We start from the raw sequence: 22533 nt of genomic DNA, 5'->3' as shown, positions 1-22533 counted from the left end.
TGGGTCCCTCTATCAAGGAGGCTATTGTATGCAGATTTTAAGTCTAATTTAGATCCTAAAATAAAGGAACAGAATCACGGATTGATGAAAATAATTAGTTTCATACAATTAAGCTAATCTAATTTACATTACATTCTATTACAATTTGCACACAGATTCCTTCAACTTTTTCCCCCTTCTCTTCCGCCAGCTTTTTCTTCAACTTGCCCTTGGCAAGATCAGCTTTTGTGATAGTTTCGTTTTTCATTTCAGCCAAAGTCATCTCGTGCTTTGTTCGTTTTGCTTCTAGGATAGTCAACATCACACTGGAAAACTAGAAGAAGGAACAACAAACATCGTTCTCCTCTTTGTCGGTACTTCTTGAAATAAGTTTATTTTCCTCTTCGTAGAAACCCTAAGCCTGGAGTTGGACCTAACCCTCATTCTACTATCCTCCTCCCCACACCATCACCATTATGCATTTCACCATCTGAATCCTTATCGTCTACCTCAACAGCTAAAAAAAATTTTCCTACAACTAGGACAAATCAAACGGTGCCCAACATACCTCCTCTCAAACTGATGCAAAAGCCAACAAGCTGTAAACACCTTCCAGAAAGTATCATCTAGACGCACATGAGCAACAGACCGCTCAGACTACAAAGCAGCGGTTCAAAATCGCAACAAACAGTCGAAACAAAGCTCCCTCCCGCCGTTGTCGAGTCCCTATAGGTGAATGGGTTTTATTTAGTATCCCGGCTCACGAGCTTACGAATTGACCTGAATCTGAGCCGAGCTCGAGCTAATTACGAACCGGTTCGGTTCAATGCCACTCCTACTCGTCACAATGTTTTTGTATGTGTTCCTTTTTAACTCTACTACTATTTGACGTTACAAAGCTCTTTTCTTGTTTTTTTTTTTTTTTTTTTTTTGCCTTTAGGATGCTTATCTATTTGTTAAATGTGCTTTTTGACTTGCAAAAGTTCCATTGTTAGATATAAGCTAGAGAGAGTTTCTCATACATTTTCGTCATTTGGCCCAATTTTTCAAAGGGAAAAATATTAACATTAAACATATTTCTTTCTCGAAACATTGTAGTTGAGCAGGGAAGTTGAGAATTCAACGAGTAGGGAAAGAACCACAATTTTAGAAACACATAGTCGTGTCATTGTGCTCAAGCAAAAAAAGTTTTCATGGGTAGAAAAGACTCCTCCATTGTTTCAATTTTTCTTCTTCTATAGTTTCAGCACAAAATTTTGCTTCAATTGAGCTTTGTTGAAGTTAAAAGAGCTATTGAAGATCAGGTATGGATGAATCTCACATGACTCTCATAATAAAAAAATTTATTTAGCCAGAATTGTTATGGAAGGAGGTCTCACAGAAGAGTCTCAATTTAAAGTTATTTTAATTATGTTAGTCTTTTATTTATATTCAGTTGTTCAATTATTTTAGGACTTATCTTAACTTTGGGTGTAACTGGGATAAAGGTAGTTTAATTATAATTGGATTTTACTTGTTTTCTCTATTATAAATAGATGTTCACGTACTCAAATTATATCATGTTAATGAAGTTTTTCTCTTTTTCATAAATTCAACATGGTATCAAAGCAGGTTTTATGAGTTAACTCGGTCAACCCATAAAGATAATATGATCTTTTTCTGATCTATCATCTCTAGTAGTTTAAGTTTATATTCTATCTTTTTTTTTCTTTCCAATACCAGTACCCCCCCTTTTTTTTTGTATTCACATCCCCATACTTCTCCTGCTATCTTCTTTTATTGTGAATAAATCTCACCATCATTTCTTAGTGTCGAAGCACCTAAAGGAAATGGGCATTTGCCTCTAAATTCGTCTGATCGCAAGATGAAGATTTGCTTAGCAGTCTCAATAACTTTATAGCTGATAAGAGATAGAAAAATACGATGAGTTGGTGGAGCTTACTGCAGTTTAGTGGTTGTCCTAACAACAACATTCAGAACTCAACAAAAGCAGCAAGCCTCAAGTCAATAGTCATGCTAGCTAAAAAAGAAAGAGTATTCAATTATGCGAGATTAGAGTGTCCAAAATCTATCAGATTATTTCTCTCAAAATAAATACATTTTATGAATAAATATTAACTTAAATCAAATTTATTGAAGTCTAGTTTTATAATGAGAAAATTTTATGTCAATCTTATCTATGTTTAAGGATATATCCACATTGGAGTCAGTCAAGGTCAAACTACAGAATGAAGAGAATATAGAGGTCATAAAAGATTCAAGAAAAAATTATTTTATGTCAAATTAGATAAAAAAAATTAAATCTCTTTGAGTCTAGTTTCTTGAACAACAAACCGTTTGTGATTCTGAGCTATATTTGGAGAGATGTTGATATCAGAAGTACTAAAGGTCTGTCCTACCAAAAATCTCTCACTTTTTCCTATTTTCTCTCAAATTATCTCTCCCCGAGAATTGAGTTTCATTTTCACCTAAAATTTGAGTTCTTTAGCCAAATTTGCCTTCTTATAAGAGAATTTTGGCCCGACTTAATCACTCCATGATGTGCTCATTCAAGATATGTAATATCTTACATCAATGTTGTTTTCAAGTTTTGTGTTTTTGTTACTTGTGTATCTTTCACATAGATAACTCCAAAAAATTGTGGTCACCCCAAAAAAAAGTTATACTTGGTCAAATTTGTTTAGTTATTTTATCACTACCGTTACAATCTCCTTCTTATTAAGATGATGCTTATTTTCTCTTCCTTTAATTCCCTATTGACCTCTTACTTGGCAATATTTCTCCTACCGGGGGGGGGAAATTACTGGCATTACCCATTTTAGTGATTATTATCACTATTTTTTTCGAAATCCTATGAGGTCGACGTATATTTTTATCACCCATTGTTTACTTTTTGAGAGGTTGTGTTTGGTTTTGTACTTATCCTTAGACACTTTGATGGAGGAGATCATTACTACAGCTATTTTATTTGTTTTAAGCTAGGAGGAGGTAATGGCAATAGAATTAGATGGGGATGAGATTGGAAATTGAGTACTGCAATGGTTGCGCCTCCTTCCAAAATCTACGTTTCAGAAGAAGTAGTAGTATAATTTACAATGAAGAGGGAGTACAAAATGTGAAGTTTTTGTATCTATGAATAATTACATTTGTGATTTTTTTTCAACAAAATAAAATTAAGAACTAAAAATCTTTTTCATTACAAGTTGAAGTTATAAACTCCAGTTTGAGGAGGAGTGTAGAAGAACTGGTATGGAAGAGTCTCACATGTTTCTCACAACAAGAAGTTTTACAGAGTTAGGATTATTATAGAAAGAGAGCTCACTAGAGAGTTTTACTTTAAAGGTGTTTTAGTTATATTGGTCTTTTATTTATGTTTAGTTGTTCAATTATTCTAGACTTATCTTTTAATATTTAACTTTGGGTATAATTAAAATAAGAGTAGTTTAATGTTTTTCTATAATAATTTTAATAAATTATCACATAAAATAGCAACAGTGTTAACTTGTCTATTATAACTCAATCAATGTTTTTCAACCCACAATCGAACTAATCAACTTATCTCACCAAAGGGAACAATTGGGTTTTAACTTAAAAAATACAAATACGTTATTATTATAAAAAAATTACATTAAAAAAAGGCCTAAAGTCGGGCCCACGTCACACCGACCTTTTGCGCAGATTAATACACTTCACCAATCAGCGCGTGGGAAACTAAATAAACATGTACGGCGTTATCATCTAAATTTATTGCATGTTAGCAGGTACACAATAAGGTGGATGGATGGATGGATGGATGGATGGATGGAATCAATCGTTCCCCGGTGGAACTGGACGGCTGAGATCAAGTCTTAATTGAAAAACCCAGGTAATAATTTACAAGTAAAAAAAAAAAAACTATTTATATTAATTATAACATTTGACTGGACTGGACGGCTGAGATAACTGTTTCTTCGTAGAGTCGTTTTTTGTCAACATCCACAAGTACACTTGCTTGTACATTTAAAGCAAGATTACTATTTTCTTTGTTTCTATGAAATTCCCAAGGCTCTTGGGTTTGGGGTTTGGGGTTTGAAGCTTCCATGGGGCGTCCTGAGAAAGGTTTGCGCTGTACGCACTCCCCCGAAGGGGAAAGATAGGAAGCGCCTTAAACACAAACCCGACATTGTGCCCTTGTCCACAAAATACGTAGCTTCTATTGACGCGTGTCCACCGCTGCCGACTCTCTATCCTCGTCAAAGAAGAGCATCTCCCGCGACCGCCCAACAAACCCAAAGTTGCAGACAAGCACCATAAACGACTGAGAAGAAAGAAACAGACGAACTTACCGCCAGGATGGGCCCGCCGCCCGAGTACGAGTTCGAGTGGAGTGACTCCCCAGCTTCGTCCCACCAGTCCGACTCCACCGCCCTTCCCGTTGATTTCAGTCCCCCCCTCATCGCTATCGTCGTCGTCGTCGGCACCGCGTTTCTCATCGTCACCTATTTCCGCATCATCTCCCGATATATCCTCCCACCTGTCCTCCTATGGTTTCAGCGGTGGCGTAATCGTCGGCGTCGGCGTAATCGTCCGTCTTTCTCTGCCTCCGACGTCGAGTCTCCCCCGCCGGGGGCTCTGTACGAGACGACCGCCGGCGCCTTTCACTTTTTATCGCCGTACGGCCTCCACGAGTCCATCATCAAGACGATTCCGCTGTCGGTGTATACCAACACGAAGCGGCGATCGCCGTCCAGCGAGAGCGGCGGGCGGGACTGCGCCGTGTGTTTGCTCGAGTTCGAGGAGAACGACTACGTCCGAACCCTCCCGGTGTGCTCGCATGCATTTCATGTGGATTGCATCGATATATGGCTTCGCTCGCACGCCAACTGTCCGCTCTGCCGCGCCGGTGTGTTGCAGCCCGAATCGCCGTTCGTGCCTCTGATGGCGGCGAGAATCCGGCCGAGCCTCGATGAAGGCGTGCTGGATTCGCTCTTCCTCGAGCAGAGATCAGACGGCCAGGGATCACAAGTACAGGAGATCACGGCTGCAGAGGCCTCACCGAGAATCGACGCCACCGAGGATCGGAATACCACTACCAATGCTCGCGACTTCCTCCTGAAACGCTCCTACTCGTTTTCCTTCGAACGGAACCTGGCGTCCGATCGAATGATCCTCGAGCCAGCGACGGCATCGCCGTGGAGATACCGACGCGGCGGAGCCTTCTGGCGACGGACCTCGCCGTTCGGCTCCGCAAAGTCTCGAGTCTTCTCGTTCCGACACTACAGAGGCATGAAATCGCCGTTCCTGCGACGGAGAAGCTACTTCCAGCTGTCAGAGTCGAGCGTCCGGTACGCAGGCGGCGGATCGTCTCGGCGGAGCAAGTCACTGACGAGCCCGATCTTCATGCGGTCGTCGACGGCGGCGTCCTCTTCGAGCCGGCTGAGGTGCGGCGATCCGGAGGCGCTGCTGTCGCCGGAGAGGCTGAACGGACGGTAGCCGGTAGGGGATAGCCGCAGGAGATAAGCGTTGATGACCGGGGAACGGCGGTGACAGTGGGCGCTGGGTCGTTTTTAATGGGCGTGGCGTGCAGGAATTAAATGAGTTGACGGGGAGCTGAGTCATTTAATGTGCATGGACGAGGCAACCGATATTGCGTTTAGTTTTTCTTTATAATTTACCGCCCCGTGGCTGGTGAGGATCATAAATGCACACTCGCCGAAGCCGGAAACTGAGAGGACGCCTCAACTGCTTCCTTCGACGGTAAGAGAAATCTTTAACTTGCACCAGGGGTGCGAGCTGCGCACCGCGTCGGTCCGTTACCAGCCAGCCCCGCGCCTGGGGTGACTCCTCTACTAGAACCAACGGCTTGCCCGTCTCTTGACCGTTACTGTGTATCAGGGTGGGCTACTGGGTTCTCTGATAGGGTATCAAATACCCAAAATTTTAATTATTTATGGTCACTGTCTGTTTCCACCCATACACTCCTCCCACGGACTCATACAGTTATGCAATTGTATTTTTTTAAGCCAAAATCTGATACGTTTACTAATACACAATCTTATCACTTACTCCTCATAGATGTAGGTAGGGGTGGCATCGAATTGAGCCGGTTCGCGAGCGACTCTAGTTGGGTTCAGTTCGATTCAATTTATCTAGATCTCGAACTTATTTGAGTTATCCATTGTTGTAGTTGCCTCTGTCGCCCTCGACAAATGTTCACCAGTGGTCTGGTCGTCTTTGTCATTGCTTGGTTCGATTTCTTTCACCCATAGTCTGTCTTTACCTCTATTTTTGTCGCAGTCGTCATCCCCGACAACAGGTCCTCACTAGCGACGCTAGACCCCCTTCCCTCTTTAGTGGAACCCCCCCCCCCCCCCCCCCCCCCCTCGAAGACGATTTTGCACGCGTTAGATCATAAACAAGTGAAAAAAAACTTTTTCTTAAACTCGGGTTGTCCCTTCTTCATGACTCTTGAAGAAATTGAAAAGATATTTTAGTAGAAATCCGTTTCTAGGAACTATTAGTGATTTTTTCAAAAAATATTGAAAAAACATTTTAAGTAGAAATATGTTTCTATGGACTATTAGTGCTTCATGTTTTTTGGAAATATTTTTTTAATTAGAAATTCTTATTAAAAAAATTATATAATATTCTAAGTAAGATTTTCTTGCCCTAGAAAATCGTATAGAAAATTTTTGAATAAGTATTTGACAGTTGATACTATAATACTTTTAGCATGAGACAATTTTTATATCAATTTTGTGTTTGACATTTTATTTGATTAAAAAATTATCGATAAGTATAATAATATATTAGATTGATTATTAATTTTTATTTATTTCCCTAGAAGAGGCAATAAGAGGTCCATTAATTTTCCTAAGAAAATTTTAAAATATTTTTTGTAATTTTCTAATAAGTCACTAATAGTAATAAGATTTTATTTAAAGTTTTTTTTTTAAATATGTATCCTAGGAAAAACATTTCTATATTTTCCTAGAATAAAAAATTTCAATCAGGAGCATTAAGGAGGTCGTAGTGAATTTATGGTCAGATTAAAAAAATTAAAAAATGCAAGACAACATTTGGGATAAAAAAGATTAATATTGGTGCGTTCTAATCCATTATCGAGATTCAATCCCGAACTTACCTTATCATTTTTTTTAAAAAAATCTATACATAATTTTATATATAATTTATTTGACACATACTTTATGTAGAGTATTAAATGCAGGTTAAACTCGAACTCGGTTAAAATTATTAGGCTCAAACACGATTAAAATTTTAGGCTCGAGACTAGGGTATGCTCGAGCTCGAGTTTGAAATATTTAAATCAAGCTTGGCTCGAATATAGGAAGGTTCAGGCTCAATTGGATTCAATGTCACCTTTATGCCTAATTTTAAGTAGAGGTCATGCTCAATTTTATGTAGAGGTTATGCCCAATTTTATGTAAAATTTATGCCCAAATTTATATAAAACGTATGCATAATTTTATATACAATTTATTTGATATATATTTTTTGAAAATTTTTAAATGATATTAGAGCTCGAACTCAAGACATGTATTTTTTGAAAAATTTTAAATGAATGTCGGCTCAAGCTCGGCACAATGTCACCGCTAGCTGCAGGTACTCGTATGTGACCCTGTAAATTATTCACTATCTAGAACTACAAAAGAAAGCCTATACAATAAAAAAGAGATTAGTAAGTATAAAGATTTTAAATTTATTAGTAAAAAAAAAACAAAAGGTAATTATTTTGGGATAGAGGTTGTTCCCAGCAATTATATCTGCATTTTACCAACTAATAAGAAGATTGGTAAGCTCGGCCAATCAAACTGATTATCGTTGAATGAAAGTTTGATTTGGAGTGTCTCAGAATGCTTAGTAAAGTGAGGAAGAATAAGAACTAAACACGAAGAGAATTTACAATGCAGTAGACGCTGGAACATCATCTTACTCTTTATGCAGTCTTAGTTGGAAAAGAAGAAAGAAGAGAGAATCAGTCTTTTCTTAACAAAAACCCCCGGAAAAATATACAAGGAAAAACACTCTAAGACTCCAGCTGCGCGTACCAGATCCCTTGGATCTTCACATCCTTGGGAACCTTGGCGCCCAAGTCCGTGTCCGATGGCTGCACGCTCTCAAACACTCCGATCACCTCTCCTGTCTCTGGTTTGCTCTTGGTGACGCTGAGAGTTATCGTACCCGAGGATGATGAAGTGTTCTTGACGTTTTCCTTGAGCAGCTCCTCCTCGTCTCCTCTTCCTCCGGCCGGCAGTGCGACGGCGTTATCGTAACCGGTGGAGCCTCCTCTGCCTTTTGGGTCCAAGAAAGAGGAACCCCTGTAGGAGGGGACTAGGAACTGGCCGCTGAAGCTCTCCGGCTTGCCGGAGGCGACGAGTTGCTTGATGGTGAAGAGGAAGGGCACGCGCTCGCCTCCAGGGAGCTGGACGGTGACGGCGGCGTAGTCGATTCCGTCCTTCTCCTCGAATTTGACGGTTTTGTCGGGGGAAACCTCGAAAGGGCCCTCGATCTCGTCGAGAGTGTAGGTGAGACGGGTCATGAGCTTGGTTTTCTGGAACTCGGCTGGGGCGTTCTTGCTGACGCCCTCGGCCTTGACGGTGAAGGAGGTGGGCTCCAGGCAAAGCTTCTTCACGTTGTACTTGCCGGGCTTGAAGGCGAAGGAGTCGACGCCGCCGTCGATGGTCGGGCACTGGTTCGCCGTCCCTGTGCCTTTCACCTCCATGTAAGTCAAGCTCTGTATCTCGTCGTAGGTCAGACGCTTGGGTACTCCCTCCGCAGCAGCTCCCTGCAATCCATACGCAGCAATTTCTCCTATCATTAATACACTGTTGAAGCCCAACAGTACATTGCATTTCTAGCATCAGAAAACAAAAATCACTATAGACACAATCATGCCAGTTCTTCTCAGACAATCAGACCCTGTCAGTTCAGGGTAAAGAGATCGGAACCCAGCTTCACCAAATCAAGTAACAACGAATTCCTCTTCAGTATTCATCAAATCCTGTTAATAAATCAATTCAATATCTCAAGTGGACGTGGGTCCTTCATGGTTTCTCCAAAACTTGTATATTTTCACAATAAAAAATTCAGAACCGTGCAATTCGAAAAAAAGATCTTTCTGCTATCTTATTCTCGTAAACTCTGAAATTTTTATCAGTACGTAAGAAAAAGCGGAAGTAATTACCGAAACGACTAGTGCGGAAGTGGCGAGCGCGAACCCAGCGATCTTGGTGGCATCGGCGCATTTCTGAGCAAACTCCTTCAACTCAGTCTGCAGCGAGCAGGTCAGCCTGGCACTGGCCGGCTCGTAACCGAACACCTTCGTGACGTTGGGGGAAGATCTGAACTGCAACCCGCCTCGAGACGAGACGCCGACCTTGCTCGGCTGCATGAGGGTTGCCGCTGGCTGAAGTGATGCTGCCATGACTGTGTACAGAATTGCAGATCCCTCTCCCTTCCTCTGTAAAGCGTGGAGAGAAATGGAGGGGAAGGTAATATTGGGTGGAATTCGTGCGAGGAGGATAAGAGATTGGATAAGGCGACTCGACTATTGGTTGGTCGCAGTCGCTTCTCAAGCATCTCCTCTCGCCACGTGGCAGTTTGTTTGATGGTTGTGTGTGATCATGGTGATCAGTCTCTTATCGTCTCTGTCGAGGAAAGATCAGAAAATTAGACTCCATTTTAGTGGTCAATTGGTAAGGGACCCACGAGGCAGGAGATTATACACCACAAGATCCGTTTAGAGGTAACCCACCGGTTGATATTTTGGTCTTCATTTGGGTGACTTAAAACGTCCAATATGTTTTGGATTTCAGATAAGATTTTTATGTAACATGTACACTACTGTACATAATCAATGTTAAGGACATCACAAATATTGAAATATAATCACCTGTTATTTAACTTTGTTATAATTTTGAATTATTTATATATTTATTTATTATCGCAAGCAGATGTTAATTTGAATTTTTTATTTTTATTAATTTAAATGATTAAATAGAGATAATGTTGTTGTTATAAATATAATGGTATTCTTGTAGATAACATAAATCTTTAAAAAAAAAAAAGAAAAATTGGGTGCAGCCATAGGTAACTGGACTTGAATCCACTTTCCTTTACTTATTACATTATATGTGGTGTGGCATACATTTCGAGTTCTTGTGATGCCCACCCTTATCTTTCGACAGATCTATAATCGAGGTTATTAGCATGTAGTCTCCATCCCATATTCAAAAAGAATATTGAATATCTATAGACATGTAGCTAAATTTAAGAAGGTGTTTATTTTGTGCTAATACTTGCAAATTTAGCATTTCAGATGTTTTTTCCTTCAAGAAACATAAAAATCAAAGTCTTTGCAAAAGAATTGGTAGATGCATATCAAGACCTCAAACCCTATTAATGTGTCAAGTCATCTTGAAGAAACACCCACGAGTGAAGAAATGATCAATGAAAGTTTAGAGTCCACATTGTCTAGCAAATTTCATGAACGCTAATCTTGTAAGGGAGCAGTTCCCAAATCTTCAAAATCAAGGTACAAATGACCTTTTTGAAGCTTTAGGGCATATTGCATTCACAACATGTATATCCAAGTTTTAAACACATTAAAATCACTTAGAATAAATTTTTATCATGCTTTGAAGCACAAATCAGAAAAAGTGACTTTGGCATGATTGATCATTACATGTCAATGATTACTCATCCATTGTGCAACTTGACCGTAAATATAAAACATAAGAACTTGGCCAGAATGAGCTATAAAGCATGATCAATCAATCTCATCAGACTTGTCCATCCTTCTTGTCCACGCATTGAAAAATTATAAAGCATGATCAAACATACCTACAATATTGATCATGTCAGCCTTGGTGACTTCTCAAGAGGGTGTTAAATTGAGATTTACAAGTTAAAATTTAACTAAGGCATGAAAACATAAAACATGCAATTTCAATGTAAATACATTCACAAACCATAGGGAAAATACAAGAATTTTTATTATTGATGTTCCTATATTCGTTTTCACCGCCCAAAATCTTGTGCTTGGGAAAATTCCACTATTTTAGCTCTAACAGTTGGAATTTACGTCAAAGAGATTCCAACTATCTTTAAGCCACGTGTAGCTCAAGTATACATTTTTACAAAACAATATCCCTAAGAGATTGGCTACATTCTAGCTCTAGCTAGGCCAATTCTATCTTAGATTACAATAAGTTCTAGATAAACATTTTACAAAAGAAAAAAAAGAAGGTAAAACACTTACGCCCTTTCACTTGGAGAGTACCTTCTCCTTGAGAGATTCAACCATCCAATGTTGCAACACAATATGACGAATAAGAGCTTGTCTAATGCTAATGCAAAGAGAGGTAGAGGAAAAAGTTTGTAAATTTGCAAGGGAATAACTCTTTCTTTCACTCAAAAAGTCCTTTGAGAAGTAATTTCACGACTTTGAGAATAAAGGCTCAAGGATATGCCAATAAATGCTCGCTAACTTCTCTGTAGGAGGTTTGATGGGGTATTTATAAGTTCTCCAAGCCAAACTAGCCCTTTTTTCCCCGATTTCAAAAATCAGTGTTTACACTCTAACGACTACTTTCTATCAAAATGTGTCTTATTGATCGATGGTATGATCGATCAATATATTTCTGTTGGATCTATCATTTTATTGATCAATCAGAGTTCCCTTTGGTAGTGTAGTGCAAGTATGACCGATCAATGAATTTCCTATGATCAATCATGTTTTATGTCCCTGACTGACAAGATTCTGTCTAATCAATCAGTCATGTAGGATGATCAATCGTTCAATGCAAAATTTACTTGTCTGGACAACATTGATCGATCAGTACAAGTGGGATAATTGATCATGCTTGATAGCATGAAATTGCAATATTCTGAATAATCGATCGATCAACTTAGGTTGATCAATCACGCTTTATAATCTTTGCCCATGCACTTCTAGATGATCAATTGTTGGCAGAGTTTGATTGATCATTCTAGTGCCAATTCATCTAATTTAACTTTTAAAAGAATGAGAATGAATGATCCTAAGTGCTCTAACATGTTTTAAAAGATGTATATCATATTTTAAAATGGGTATGAATGTATGTATGCCCTAAAGCTCCAAATTTGCGTTGTACCTCAAATTGAAGGAGTTTGGACAACTCTTTTACATTGATAGAGTTTTCTCATGTACCAGTAAATCTTAAGCTCTACCTTCACTTTGTTTTCTTCTTCCAAAGGTGCTTCTTCAAGAGTTGTCTTTCCATGAAGTTTGAGGCATTGAGTAGGTTTGATTCATTTAGAAACTTAGACCTTGAAACACATATCTCTTGAAGGTAAAATATCTAAAATACTTAATTTTCAAATTGTAAACTCTGTTAAGTTTTTTTTACCATCAAAAGCAAGAAGGGAGTCAACCTATGGTCAATAGATTGATCATACAAAATATGCGAATAAGGGACACAATGCATGATCGATTAGACACAAGTCATTGAACGATAATACATAGTTTTGCATAAACAAATGATCAAAGTATAACCAATCAGTTAGGGTGGATTCATCAACCAACTTAAAACTTCTAATATGCCAGACATGCATTGATTGATCAATTGATCAATCCATTTAGCCTAAAGTATAATAAAAATATAGTCATTACACACGATTGATTCATAATTACTTCTCATTGATTGATAACTGAGTTGTCAACTTTTTTCAAACGGCCATACTATACTTACTGAACATTTATTTATAAAGATACCACATTCAAATCATTTTTACTTCACTTCAAAATAATTTTTGAGAGAAAAAGAGCTAGAAACTTTGTAAAATTCCCCTTATCCCAAGTCTCTCCTTCACTTTACAATCAAGCTCCAAATACATCTTCATTCGTGCTTCAAAGTTTGAGGCATGGAAATTTCAAAGGAGAAGGTTGTCTCTCCATCAACTACAAGGGTGTAAGCTTTTCTTCTTTTGTATTCTTTATTGTTCAATTCATAAGTTGATCAAAAACCTTTAATTCTGGATGGAAGAGCTTGCTAGAGCTAGATTATAGCTAAATCTCAGGGGAGAATATTGTGATCGTGTATTTGAGCATACACATGACTTAAAAGAGAACTGAAATCTCCTATATAAATTCTAGCTAATAGAGCTAATTAGTGGAATTTTCCTAAGCAAAGATTCTTGGGCAGTGAATACCACTAGGTGAACATCGATAATAAACCATCTTTATGTTTTTTTTGGTGTGTGCATTTTATATTTGCTTTAAACTTTAATTTAATACACTTAGTTTAAAATTGTAAAATCTCAATCCATTGCTCCTCTTGAGAAGCCACATTGGGCCCAATAATCTTCCCTAGTGTTAGAGCTAGAATCTAACTAAATCTCAAGGGAGATTATTGTGATCTTGTATTTGAGCATACACATGACTTAAAAGAGCTAGAATCTCCTATATAAATTCGAGCTAATAGAGCTAATTAGTGAAAATTTTCCAAGCAAAGATTCTTGGGCAGTGAATACCACTAGGGGAACATCCATAATAAAACATCTTTATGTTGTTTTTGGTGTGTGCATTTTATATTTGCTTTAAATTTTAATTCAGTACACTTAGTTTAAATTGTAAAAATTCAATCCATTGCTCCTCTTGAGAAGCCACATTGGGCCAACAATCACATGGAGTAATATAGGAAAATAGTTTAAAAAATAAAGTAAAATGTATTTATATAATTAATATTACGGTTTTGTTATTGGAAAATGGAAACACATGAAGTGATTATTTTAATTGAAAATTTAATTTATTGAAGTGGTAACTGGCCAATTTGTAATATTTGAAAATTTGAGTTAGAATAGGTGAGGTTTTGATGTATCTTAAACAACAAGTAAATGTTGTCCAACACTTCCTTAATAGGCCATTTGTAGAAAACACAACCACATTAATGAATCTTTTATTTTAGTTTTTTAATTGAGAGATTAAAATTAAGGTTAATTGAGTATGAAAGTGTTGACCTTGGTTGACTCTCGTCTTGGTGTTAGTTTTTCTAGTTCTTCCTAATAGACCTTGAATTTGTGTCTCTTGAAGGAAATGCATTTGTCATGCTAGAATTTCATATTAGTTCAATAGCTTCTAGTCATCTTGAAGAAACACCTACAAAGTGAGCTTGAAGATTTGAAGACCTAGGCTTAGAGTAAAAAAAAAAAAATCTCAAGAACTCTACCTTTGAGTCAATCATGTTTTATCAATGAATAAATTTTTATAAACTCCCTAAAAAATAGCCTAAATCATGCTTAGAAATCATCATTTTATACTGCTAATAGGCATGACCTATCATCTTGTAAAGGCTTGGTTGATCATTCAAAATACAGTCAGACATATTTTATAAAGCATGATCGATCATCCTTTATAAGCATGATCAATCATATCTGTTGCAAGACACCTTGAAGTGGCATTAAGAGAAATACCTTCCCCATGTCAAGGTGGTGACAAAGGTCTTCTCATAAGGATGGCACAAGGGTGTAATTAAAGAAGATGAAGTATGTCTACTTATGTCTTTTCTTTTTGGGAGCTTACAGCTCCAAGGGCATTATAGTAATTGTAAACTTCCTTCCTTAACTATAAATAAAGGTTCAAGGTATGGGGTAGATCATTAAGTCTCCCCTCTTCTATCTCAAATTCGTCCTTAGACTTTTCTCTCTCTCTCTCTCTCTCTCTCTCTCTCTCTCTCTCTCTCTCTCTCTCTCTCTCCATCTCTTTAGCCATCCCTCTCTCTACTTACTCTGCTCTTCCTTCATCCTCTCTTTTCTTCACCCCTTCCCCTTTCCCTCCTCTCTCACCATCTTGGTCGAGATCCTTATCATGAGATCCTAAATCCCACATGGTATCAGAGCTATAGATTTAGGATCCTAACGTTACGGTGGTGATTAAGTGAGTTTATCAAGCTTCATGTGGTTTTGTTGGTGAAGCATAAGCACGACAAGAAAAGATAAGTTTCTTTTATTTCTTTACCCTTCATGAGATTTTTTATGATGTCTTGATCTCAACAAGATGATTACTGGTTGATTCTTCTCATCTGGATATAAGATAAGTATTACATCTCAGTTTGCATTGAATCATGCAAGATGATAAACAAAATGTTAAATGCTCGATTTAAGCATAGAAGTTCAGATCTATCTTACATTAAATATAAAAATATAATTGCCATATAATCATCCACAAAAATCACAAAGTACTTGGCTTAAGAGGTATTTGGGATATTAACTAGTCCCCACACATCTGAATAAACTAAAACAAATGGTTAAGAAGTAATATTGTTTTGCTTGGATTGATCTGTAGATCTATGATGTTTTCCAAGCTCAAAAAATTCACACAATAATTGAGAAAGGAACTAAGAGATGGAACCATTGACTTCAAATTTTGCAAAGAAGGGTGTCCAAGTCGGTTGTGTCAGTGTTATGCTTCTTTGTCTATAGTTTCTACAACAGTTAAAATGGTGAGATGCATAAAGTAAAGACCCCCTCTCTGACAACCTCTACCAATCACTTGTTTCAACTTGATGTCCTAAAAATTATAATCAGATAGAAAAAAGGTAACAAAGTAGTTAAATAATTTGGTTAACTGATTGACGTACATAAGATTAAGTGGAAATTGACGCATAAATAAAATATTATTGAGTGTGAGAGAAGGAGATAAGTTTGATGTACCAGTGCACTTAATTTTTGTTTGGGATCCATCTACAATGGATACATACCTTTATGAAGTACATGGTGACAAATTTATCAAGGTATTTATATGACCAATGAGATGTTCAAAGTAACTTGAATCATTATTCCATGATGAAGGGCTAGAATTTGAGACAAAGGAAAATGCACCTATAGTAGCAACAATTGTTGTAGTAGTATCTTGAGGGGCTATCGTAAAAAATTTGAACTTCTGAAATAAAGTATAATCTTCTTCTAATAATTTCTTACCTTTTGTGGGTCACTTGGCACTTCATGGCTTACTTGTGTTGCATAGGTGGAGGTTTTATGGGCTTTGAAATAAACGGGTTTGCCATGTAGATTCCAACACTTACCAACCAAATGATTATTGAGGCCACGAAAAGTATAATTTCTGTTTTGACCAAAGTTGGAGGGATTAGAGTTTGAATCACTACCACTCTTTCCTCTAACTCTACTGTTGGAATATATGATGTAATTAGGGTGGCACTGATATAATTAGTTTACGTTTCTTGTCTCTTCTTCACTCTTATTAGGGTAAAGAATATACTTGTAATAGTGGTAGTTTTGATATCTATAAATATACTTTATGGGGGAGTGTTTGGATCAGGTCCATTACTTTAAGTTTTCTCCCAAATGGTGTCTCTCTTATTTTTCTCCATGACCTAAATCATGGAGTCCTGAAAATTAACATGATATCAGAGCATTGATTTTCAGGACTCACATCTATGGTTTTTCAAGATTGAAAAAAACCCCATTATTTTTTTATTTGCTCACATTCTATTTTGTTTTTCGTCATTACTAAAGTCCCTTTCTATTGTTGAGCTTTTTTATATTTCTGCTTCTTAGCGAATGAGTTTGTAAAGCATAATTAGACTCTTCTCTGGTGTGTTTAGTGTTGCTCGAGTTTGTAAATCAAATCCCTTGTTACCAGAAGAGAAGAAGACGTTGTTGCTCTAGTGTTTGCTTCTCTCTGCGATTGTGCCTCATTACTCTATTTGGGTATGTTATAGAAGATCAAACGAATTCTCCATGGAGGGAAGAAGGCAATTAAAAAACTCAACTCTCTGTTGGTAAGTTTCTTTTTTCCGTTCCAAAACTTTTGCATGTTTCTATAAGTTCTGGGACTTAGACTCTGTAACATCATGTTTCATTCATGCAAGCTTCAAAAGAAAGCTTAAATGGCATAGTTTCCAATTTGGAAACAATGTTGAGAAAGAATGAAGAAGGAAAACCTTTATGAACTTGCGAAGGTTCTATTTTTATGAAAATTTTATATGTGTACAACCATAGTGGTTCTTCAATTCTGAAATTCATAATGAAAAAAGTTTGTTGATGCTATAAAAGTAGTACGAGACGTGTTTGTTGCTGAAATATGTTGGTTTTGTTGAAAACTATTGAGGCTCTGGCTGGACAATGAGAGTCTCTGGTCATATTGACTAGTCGTTAATCTTCATCCTCTGGTATACTGCTGCCATGGCGTCGTTTAAGTTATATTTATTCTCTGGTATATTGATTTTGTTATCCTCTGGTTTTTGGCATCTCCTGAGGGATCATCTCTATCTTCTATCTACATCATTTCTGGAATTCTTTAGTTGGTATTGCTGTTATCTTGCACACTCACGGAGGAAACTCAACAGAATCAACAACTAGCACTCAAATTTATGTTCGCCAAGAAAATAGTGAACCAGATAGCCATGGTTCATATTCTTCCCTCATAGCTCACGTAATCTATTCGCTACTGCTTCTCTGGGAGATATCTCCATTGCTATTTTTGGAAACTCCTCTGCTGATTGATCTTTTGTCCACTGCTTCTCCGAGATCCTGCCGTGATTGTCACCTGAGATCTCCTGATCTCTTCGGCATCGAGAAGGACGCATTGTTGCTATCGGAAAGTCTACCTTCTGCTGCTAACTATCTTTGGAAAGATTTTCTAGAAAGTCCTCTCGCGCCGATTAATCTGCTGGATTGCTATTATTCAAAAAATATCCTCCCGAAGAACTCTTTGTTTTCGTCCGCTTTGTTCGGAAGTCGGGATGAAGACACTATTCATATATTTCATATTTCCTAAGTTAGGAAACATGAAATAATCACCCGGGCCGCTTTGTTCTGCCAAGACCCGGACTCGCCCGAGTCAAGCCAGTAAGCCAACAAACCAGCCAACTGCCGAGTACATGAAACTCTATTTATAATAGAGGAAAGTAGTAGAGTCCTACTACAATTAAACTATTTTTATCCCAATTACACCCAAACTCTAACACTTACAGATAGGTCCTAGCATAATTAAATAACCAAATATAAATAGAAGACTAACATGACTAAAATACCTTTAAACTAAAACTCTTCTGTGAGACCACCTTCCATAATAATTGTGGCTCTGTAAGACTTCTTGTGTAATACTTCTTATTGTGTGAGACTCATAATGCCACCTCACGTGAATGGTTGGTCCCACTAGCTCGTGTGATCATGGTGGGTCCATATCTTATGGGCTTGGTCCCATCTTCCAACACTCTTAGATATGTGGGCCTTCCTTATTCGTGTGGGCTTAGGCCCATCTTCCAACACCCTTTAGGTGTGTCTTTAAGAAACACGGAGTGATCTACAAAACATATGTGAAATCCGGCCCGTATCAGTGCTTAGCTAAATTTATCAAACCATGCATGAGGAGATTGTTTCATACCATAAAGGGATTTCTTCAATTGACATATTGACTCCATCTCAACCACAAATCCAGGTGCTTCTTTTATAAATTTCTTCCTTTATATCCCCATTGAGGAAAACATTTTTCACATCAAGCTGATAGATCGGCTAGGAAGAATTAGTCGCAAGAGATAATAAGATACGTACCAAATTTAATTTGGCCACTGGAGAAAACATTTCCTCATAATCAATCCCATAACATTGCATATAGCCTTTGGCAATGAGGCGGGCCTTAAGGTAAGCAACTGACCCATCCGGATTGTGTTTAATTGTATAAACCCACTTACAGCCGACAATTTTTTTTCCTGATGGAAAAGGAATTAGAGCCCATGTATGATTCTCATAGAGTGCTTGAATTTCTTCTTCCATTGCCGCCTTCCACCTTAGATGTCTTAGAACCTCCTAATAGGACTATGGGATAGAGATGGAGAAAATAGACGCAAGAAATTGACAACATGAAGAAGATAGATGATGGTGAGACACAAAATTGGATATGGGGTGAAAAGTAGAGGGCCTAGTGCAAGCTCTGGGTTTTTTCCTTAAGGCTATGGGTCGAGTATCATATTGTGGTCCAAAAGGAAAAGGAGAAGATGAACTTACCTCAATGGGATCCGCAAACTCCACAGGTGTGGTGTTAGCCAGTGCTTTAGGGGGTTGAACAATTTCCGTAACATGGGGCACAATCGGTTGAGGAGAGGCTGGTATAGTGGAGAGACCTGGAGGGGTATTTTTAGAGTAGTATGAAGAGTCTTCAAAAAATGTTACATCCATAGACACAAGTAACCTTTGGAGAGTAGAAATTTAGCAAACATAACCCTTCTGCGTGCAAGAGTATTCTAAGAAGATACACTTGACAGATTTTGGATCAAGTTTACTGTGTTGTGGAGAGGTAATATGAACAAAGCATGTACACCCGAAGACTTTCAGGGGAAGGATTACCATGTGAAAACAATAAGGAATATGGGGATCTATGATAGAGAATGGAAGAGGGTAGCCTATTTATAAGAAAACATGAAGTAAAGATGGCATGTGGCCAATAAAAGTATGGTACTTTTATGGTATACAATAAGCCACGAGCTACCTCAAGAAGGTGGCAGTTCTTCCGTTATGTTACACCTTTCTATTGAGGGGTGGATGTTTGATGGATAATGCCATTCTCTTGAAAAAAATAATCAAGATCATTGGAAGTATATTTTTTTGCATTATTATACCTAAGTATTTTTATTTTTTGACCGAATTGAGTGACCACCATAACATGAAAGGATTTAAAAATTGATGGTATTTTAGATCACTCTTTAAAGAGAAATAGCCATGTGGTACGAGTAAAATCATCAATAAAGGTAATAAAGTACTTAACTTGGGAAATGTTTGAGATGCTCAAGGGTCCCCATACATCTAAGTGAATCAATGAAAAATGAGCAACACTTTTAAGTTAAGGACGAGGAGAGTGTGTGGTCCTCTAGAGTTTTCTCAGTTGACACACTTCACAATTTAAACTTGACATGTCCTTAAAGGTAGGAAAAAGAAGATGAAGAGATTGTCCAAATGAATGTCCCAACCGATTGTGCCATAAACTTGTCTCATTGTGCTTGGTTGAGATGACACTTATTTGAGGCATGTCCTGGTAGTAGAGCTCCCCTTGTTCATGACCTCCACCAATCACCTGCTTTATTTTAAGATCTAAAAACGTACAAGAAGTGGGTGAGAAGGTAATGGAGCAATTGAAACGTTCTATTAGTTGACTAACAGATAAAAGATTCAAGGGAAAGGTAGGAACAAAAAGAATATTTGTGAGTAGAAGTGATGGTGTAACAGAAGTGGATCATTTCCCAAGAACTTTAGTTTGGGAGCTATCAACTATGGTAACAAATTTATTCGAGAAACAAGGAGAGATAGAGTGGAGTAGGATTTTGTTACCTAAGAGATGCTCAGAGGCCCTCGAGTCAATTATCTAGGATGAAGAGGAGGAAGTGGTAGAGTATACCTGAAGAGGTGGTGGTAGCAGTAGTTGAGGAGGAACTTGGAGGACAAACCATCAAAGTTTTCATTTTTTGGAATAAGTCATACTCATCATCAGTAAGGTTTTCCCTTCTGTTGGTGGGGTAGACTTGTCCTCCTTTGTACCACTTACTGATGCTTGATTAGTCTTAGCCCATTCTGGTGTTCCATGGATTTTCCAACATTGTTCGATAGTGTGGCCATATTCCCCACAATGGGTGCATTCCTTGCATTTTGTTCTGGATGAACCATTCCTTCCACCTCTTCCTCATCCTCCTCTATAATTTTTTCCATAGTCTCAGCCACGGTCGGTTGATGTTCCCCTATTCCTAGAGTACATAGCGGATGATACTTCAATGGGAGAAGGGGAAGAAGAGTCTGGAATGCAGAGTAATATGACACATACATCATCAAAGGTGGGAATAATAGAGGCGCTAAGCAGTTGAGTTTTAGCAACCTTGAGATATGACTTAATATTTGCTAGGCAAATGGCAATGGCTAAGGCTTCCTTCTACTTATCTTGGATAGATATTGGTGGAGTTAGGCTGAGCTAGCTTCCATTCTTAAAGAAAACCTCTAAATCGAGCTAAATATTCATGGATATTTTCTCATTGTTTAGTATTAAACATACTTTGGAGAATATCATATGGCCTTTGTAAGTTGTCAGAGCTAGAGTACAACTTAGCACATGTCTCCCAAATTTGCTTGGCGGTGTCGAGATGAACAACATTATTGGAGACAAGTTCTTTCATGCTTTTAATTAGCCAATTAATGACCAAACTGTCATTTTTTAACCACTTAGCATAAGAAACATCTTCTTCATCAATGGGTGGCCCAAATTAGGTTAGGTTACCAAGTAGGTCCTTGTAATAAGATACTGTCGAACCGATGTGGACTAGCTCAAGTAATTTGATATCCCTCGCAAGGGTATGGTAGTAATCTCGAGAATATCATTCTTGCTACCCATGTATTCTTCAACCATAAAAAGCAATTCAAGGGTAATAGATTAGCTCAAATGTGAAGTAGCCTAAGTAAGCGGCTTGTAGAATTAAGTGAAGCCATGACTAGATCATGTATATGGGAGGAGAACCCGAGCTTATCAAGCCTTTTAGGCAAGTAAACTTGTTGTTCAAAAAATTCTATAATTAATTCTCTAGTCTTCCTTTTAGAGAATAACAAAAATCAATCAATAAGCATGAAATCAAGTAAGGTGAGGTGGCATTCTGAGTTAGATCATTCCAAAAATATATTTGACTCCATCTTGGAATAAAAAATTCTAGATTCAATCCCTCATGAGTTAGGCAAGATATGATTGATTGAAAATTAAACAACTCAAGAAGATATTTATTGAATGTGAGATTTAAAAAAAAATAGCAATCATTCTTCAAATAGATTGGCGCCAACTAGACTTTCCAAAGAACCACTTCCTTAATTATTTTGCACTTGCTTCCTTTTATGTAAAACAAAATATTCCATTCTTGATTTTTCAAGAGCAAGCAGCCAACTCATGGCTTTGAATCAAACAAGGTCTGACCTCCCCGTTTTTAAAAACTCTGCACAACACTTTGCACAAAAAAAATAACCTTCTTCTTTTAGCTTTCTCTTTCTTTTTTTTTAATTCAAAAACTGATGAACTTTGGCACGAGAGATGATCATATCTCTGTAATACTAATATGAACACTGAGACCTCAAAAAAAATTCTCCAAAAAAAGTCACAAAACCGAGTATCCAACTCTTCAAACAACTCAGTTAATAGAGAAGTTTAGCATACATGCTAAGTAATTAGATTTCTGAAATCCAATGGATAAAAAACCACTTATAATAGGCTCAAGAACATTGTTCTTCATTAGAAACATCTTGTTCCCATGAAATAATAATTCTTCGTTCAAAAAATCTTAACATAAACTGATTTTCAGCCAAGAACTTGCAAATTGACAAAAACAACCTGGTAAACTTCTTCTAATCCTGGATGCATAAATCTCAATACTTTCATATGATGGAGACAATAATAAAATCATTTCTGAACCATCTTCTAGAGGTAAGAAAACCAAGAGCATGAAGTTATAATAACAAGAATGAAAAACAAACTTATCTCAACAAGCTCAATCTTGCTTCACAAAGAGCCTTCTACAAGTAATTTTGATCATAACT

General features: G+C 37.6%; 2 protein-coding genes across 2 annotated transcripts; one reads left to right on the top strand and one right to left on the bottom strand.

Moving 5' to 3' along the window:
- Positions 1 to 3960: 3960 nt before the first annotated feature.
- Positions 3961 to 5981, top strand: LOC137953031 (RING-H2 finger protein ATL65-like). Its single transcript, XM_068800216.1, has one exon. The coding sequence runs from the start codon at positions 4312 to 4314 to the stop codon at positions 5449 to 5451; it is 1140 nt and encodes a 379-aa protein (XP_068656317.1). The 5' UTR covers positions 3961 to 4311; the 3' UTR covers positions 5452 to 5981.
- Positions 5982 to 7877: 1896 nt separating this feature from the next.
- On the bottom strand, positions 7878 to 9458 carry LOC137953664 (oxygen-evolving enhancer protein 1, chloroplastic-like). The gene is made up of 2 exons (XM_068801121.1): positions 9164 to 9458; positions 7878 to 8764 (listed from the first exon to the last, which is right to left on the bottom strand). Exons 1-2 carry the CDS (start codon positions 9401 to 9403, stop codon positions 8006 to 8008), a joined length of 999 nt encoding a protein of 332 aa, XP_068657222.1. The 5' UTR covers positions 9404 to 9458; the 3' UTR covers positions 7878 to 8005.
- Positions 9459 to 22533: the final 13075 nt, after the last annotated feature.

Source organism: Aristolochia californica, unplaced genomic scaffold (genome assembly GCF_029961685.1).
Source record: "Aristolochia californica isolate CCGP_79_NKW_82.1479 unplaced genomic scaffold, dmAriCali1.0.hap1 SCAF_16, whole genome shotgun sequence".
Lineage (NCBI taxonomy): Eukaryota > Viridiplantae > Streptophyta > Magnoliopsida > Piperales > Aristolochiaceae > Aristolochia > Aristolochia californica.
The sequence above is the reverse complement of the archived record's forward strand: the minus strand, read 5'-3'. Positions and strand labels throughout refer to the sequence as shown.

Bases quoted from the DNA above. Each gene is read 5' to 3' on its own strand.
- LOC137953031 (XM_068800216.1), top strand. From the start codon at position 4,312: ATGGGCCCGCCGCCCGAGTACGAGTTCGAGTGGAGTGACTCCCCAGCT.
- LOC137953664 (XM_068801121.1), bottom strand. From the start codon at position 9,403: ATGGCAGCATCACTTCAGCCAGCGGCAACCCTCATGCAGCCGAGCAAG. The intron at 8,765-9,163 runs GTAATTACTTCC...TATGGATTGCAG, and splicing joins CTTCCGCACTAGTCGTTTCG to GGAGCTGCTGCGGAGGGAGT.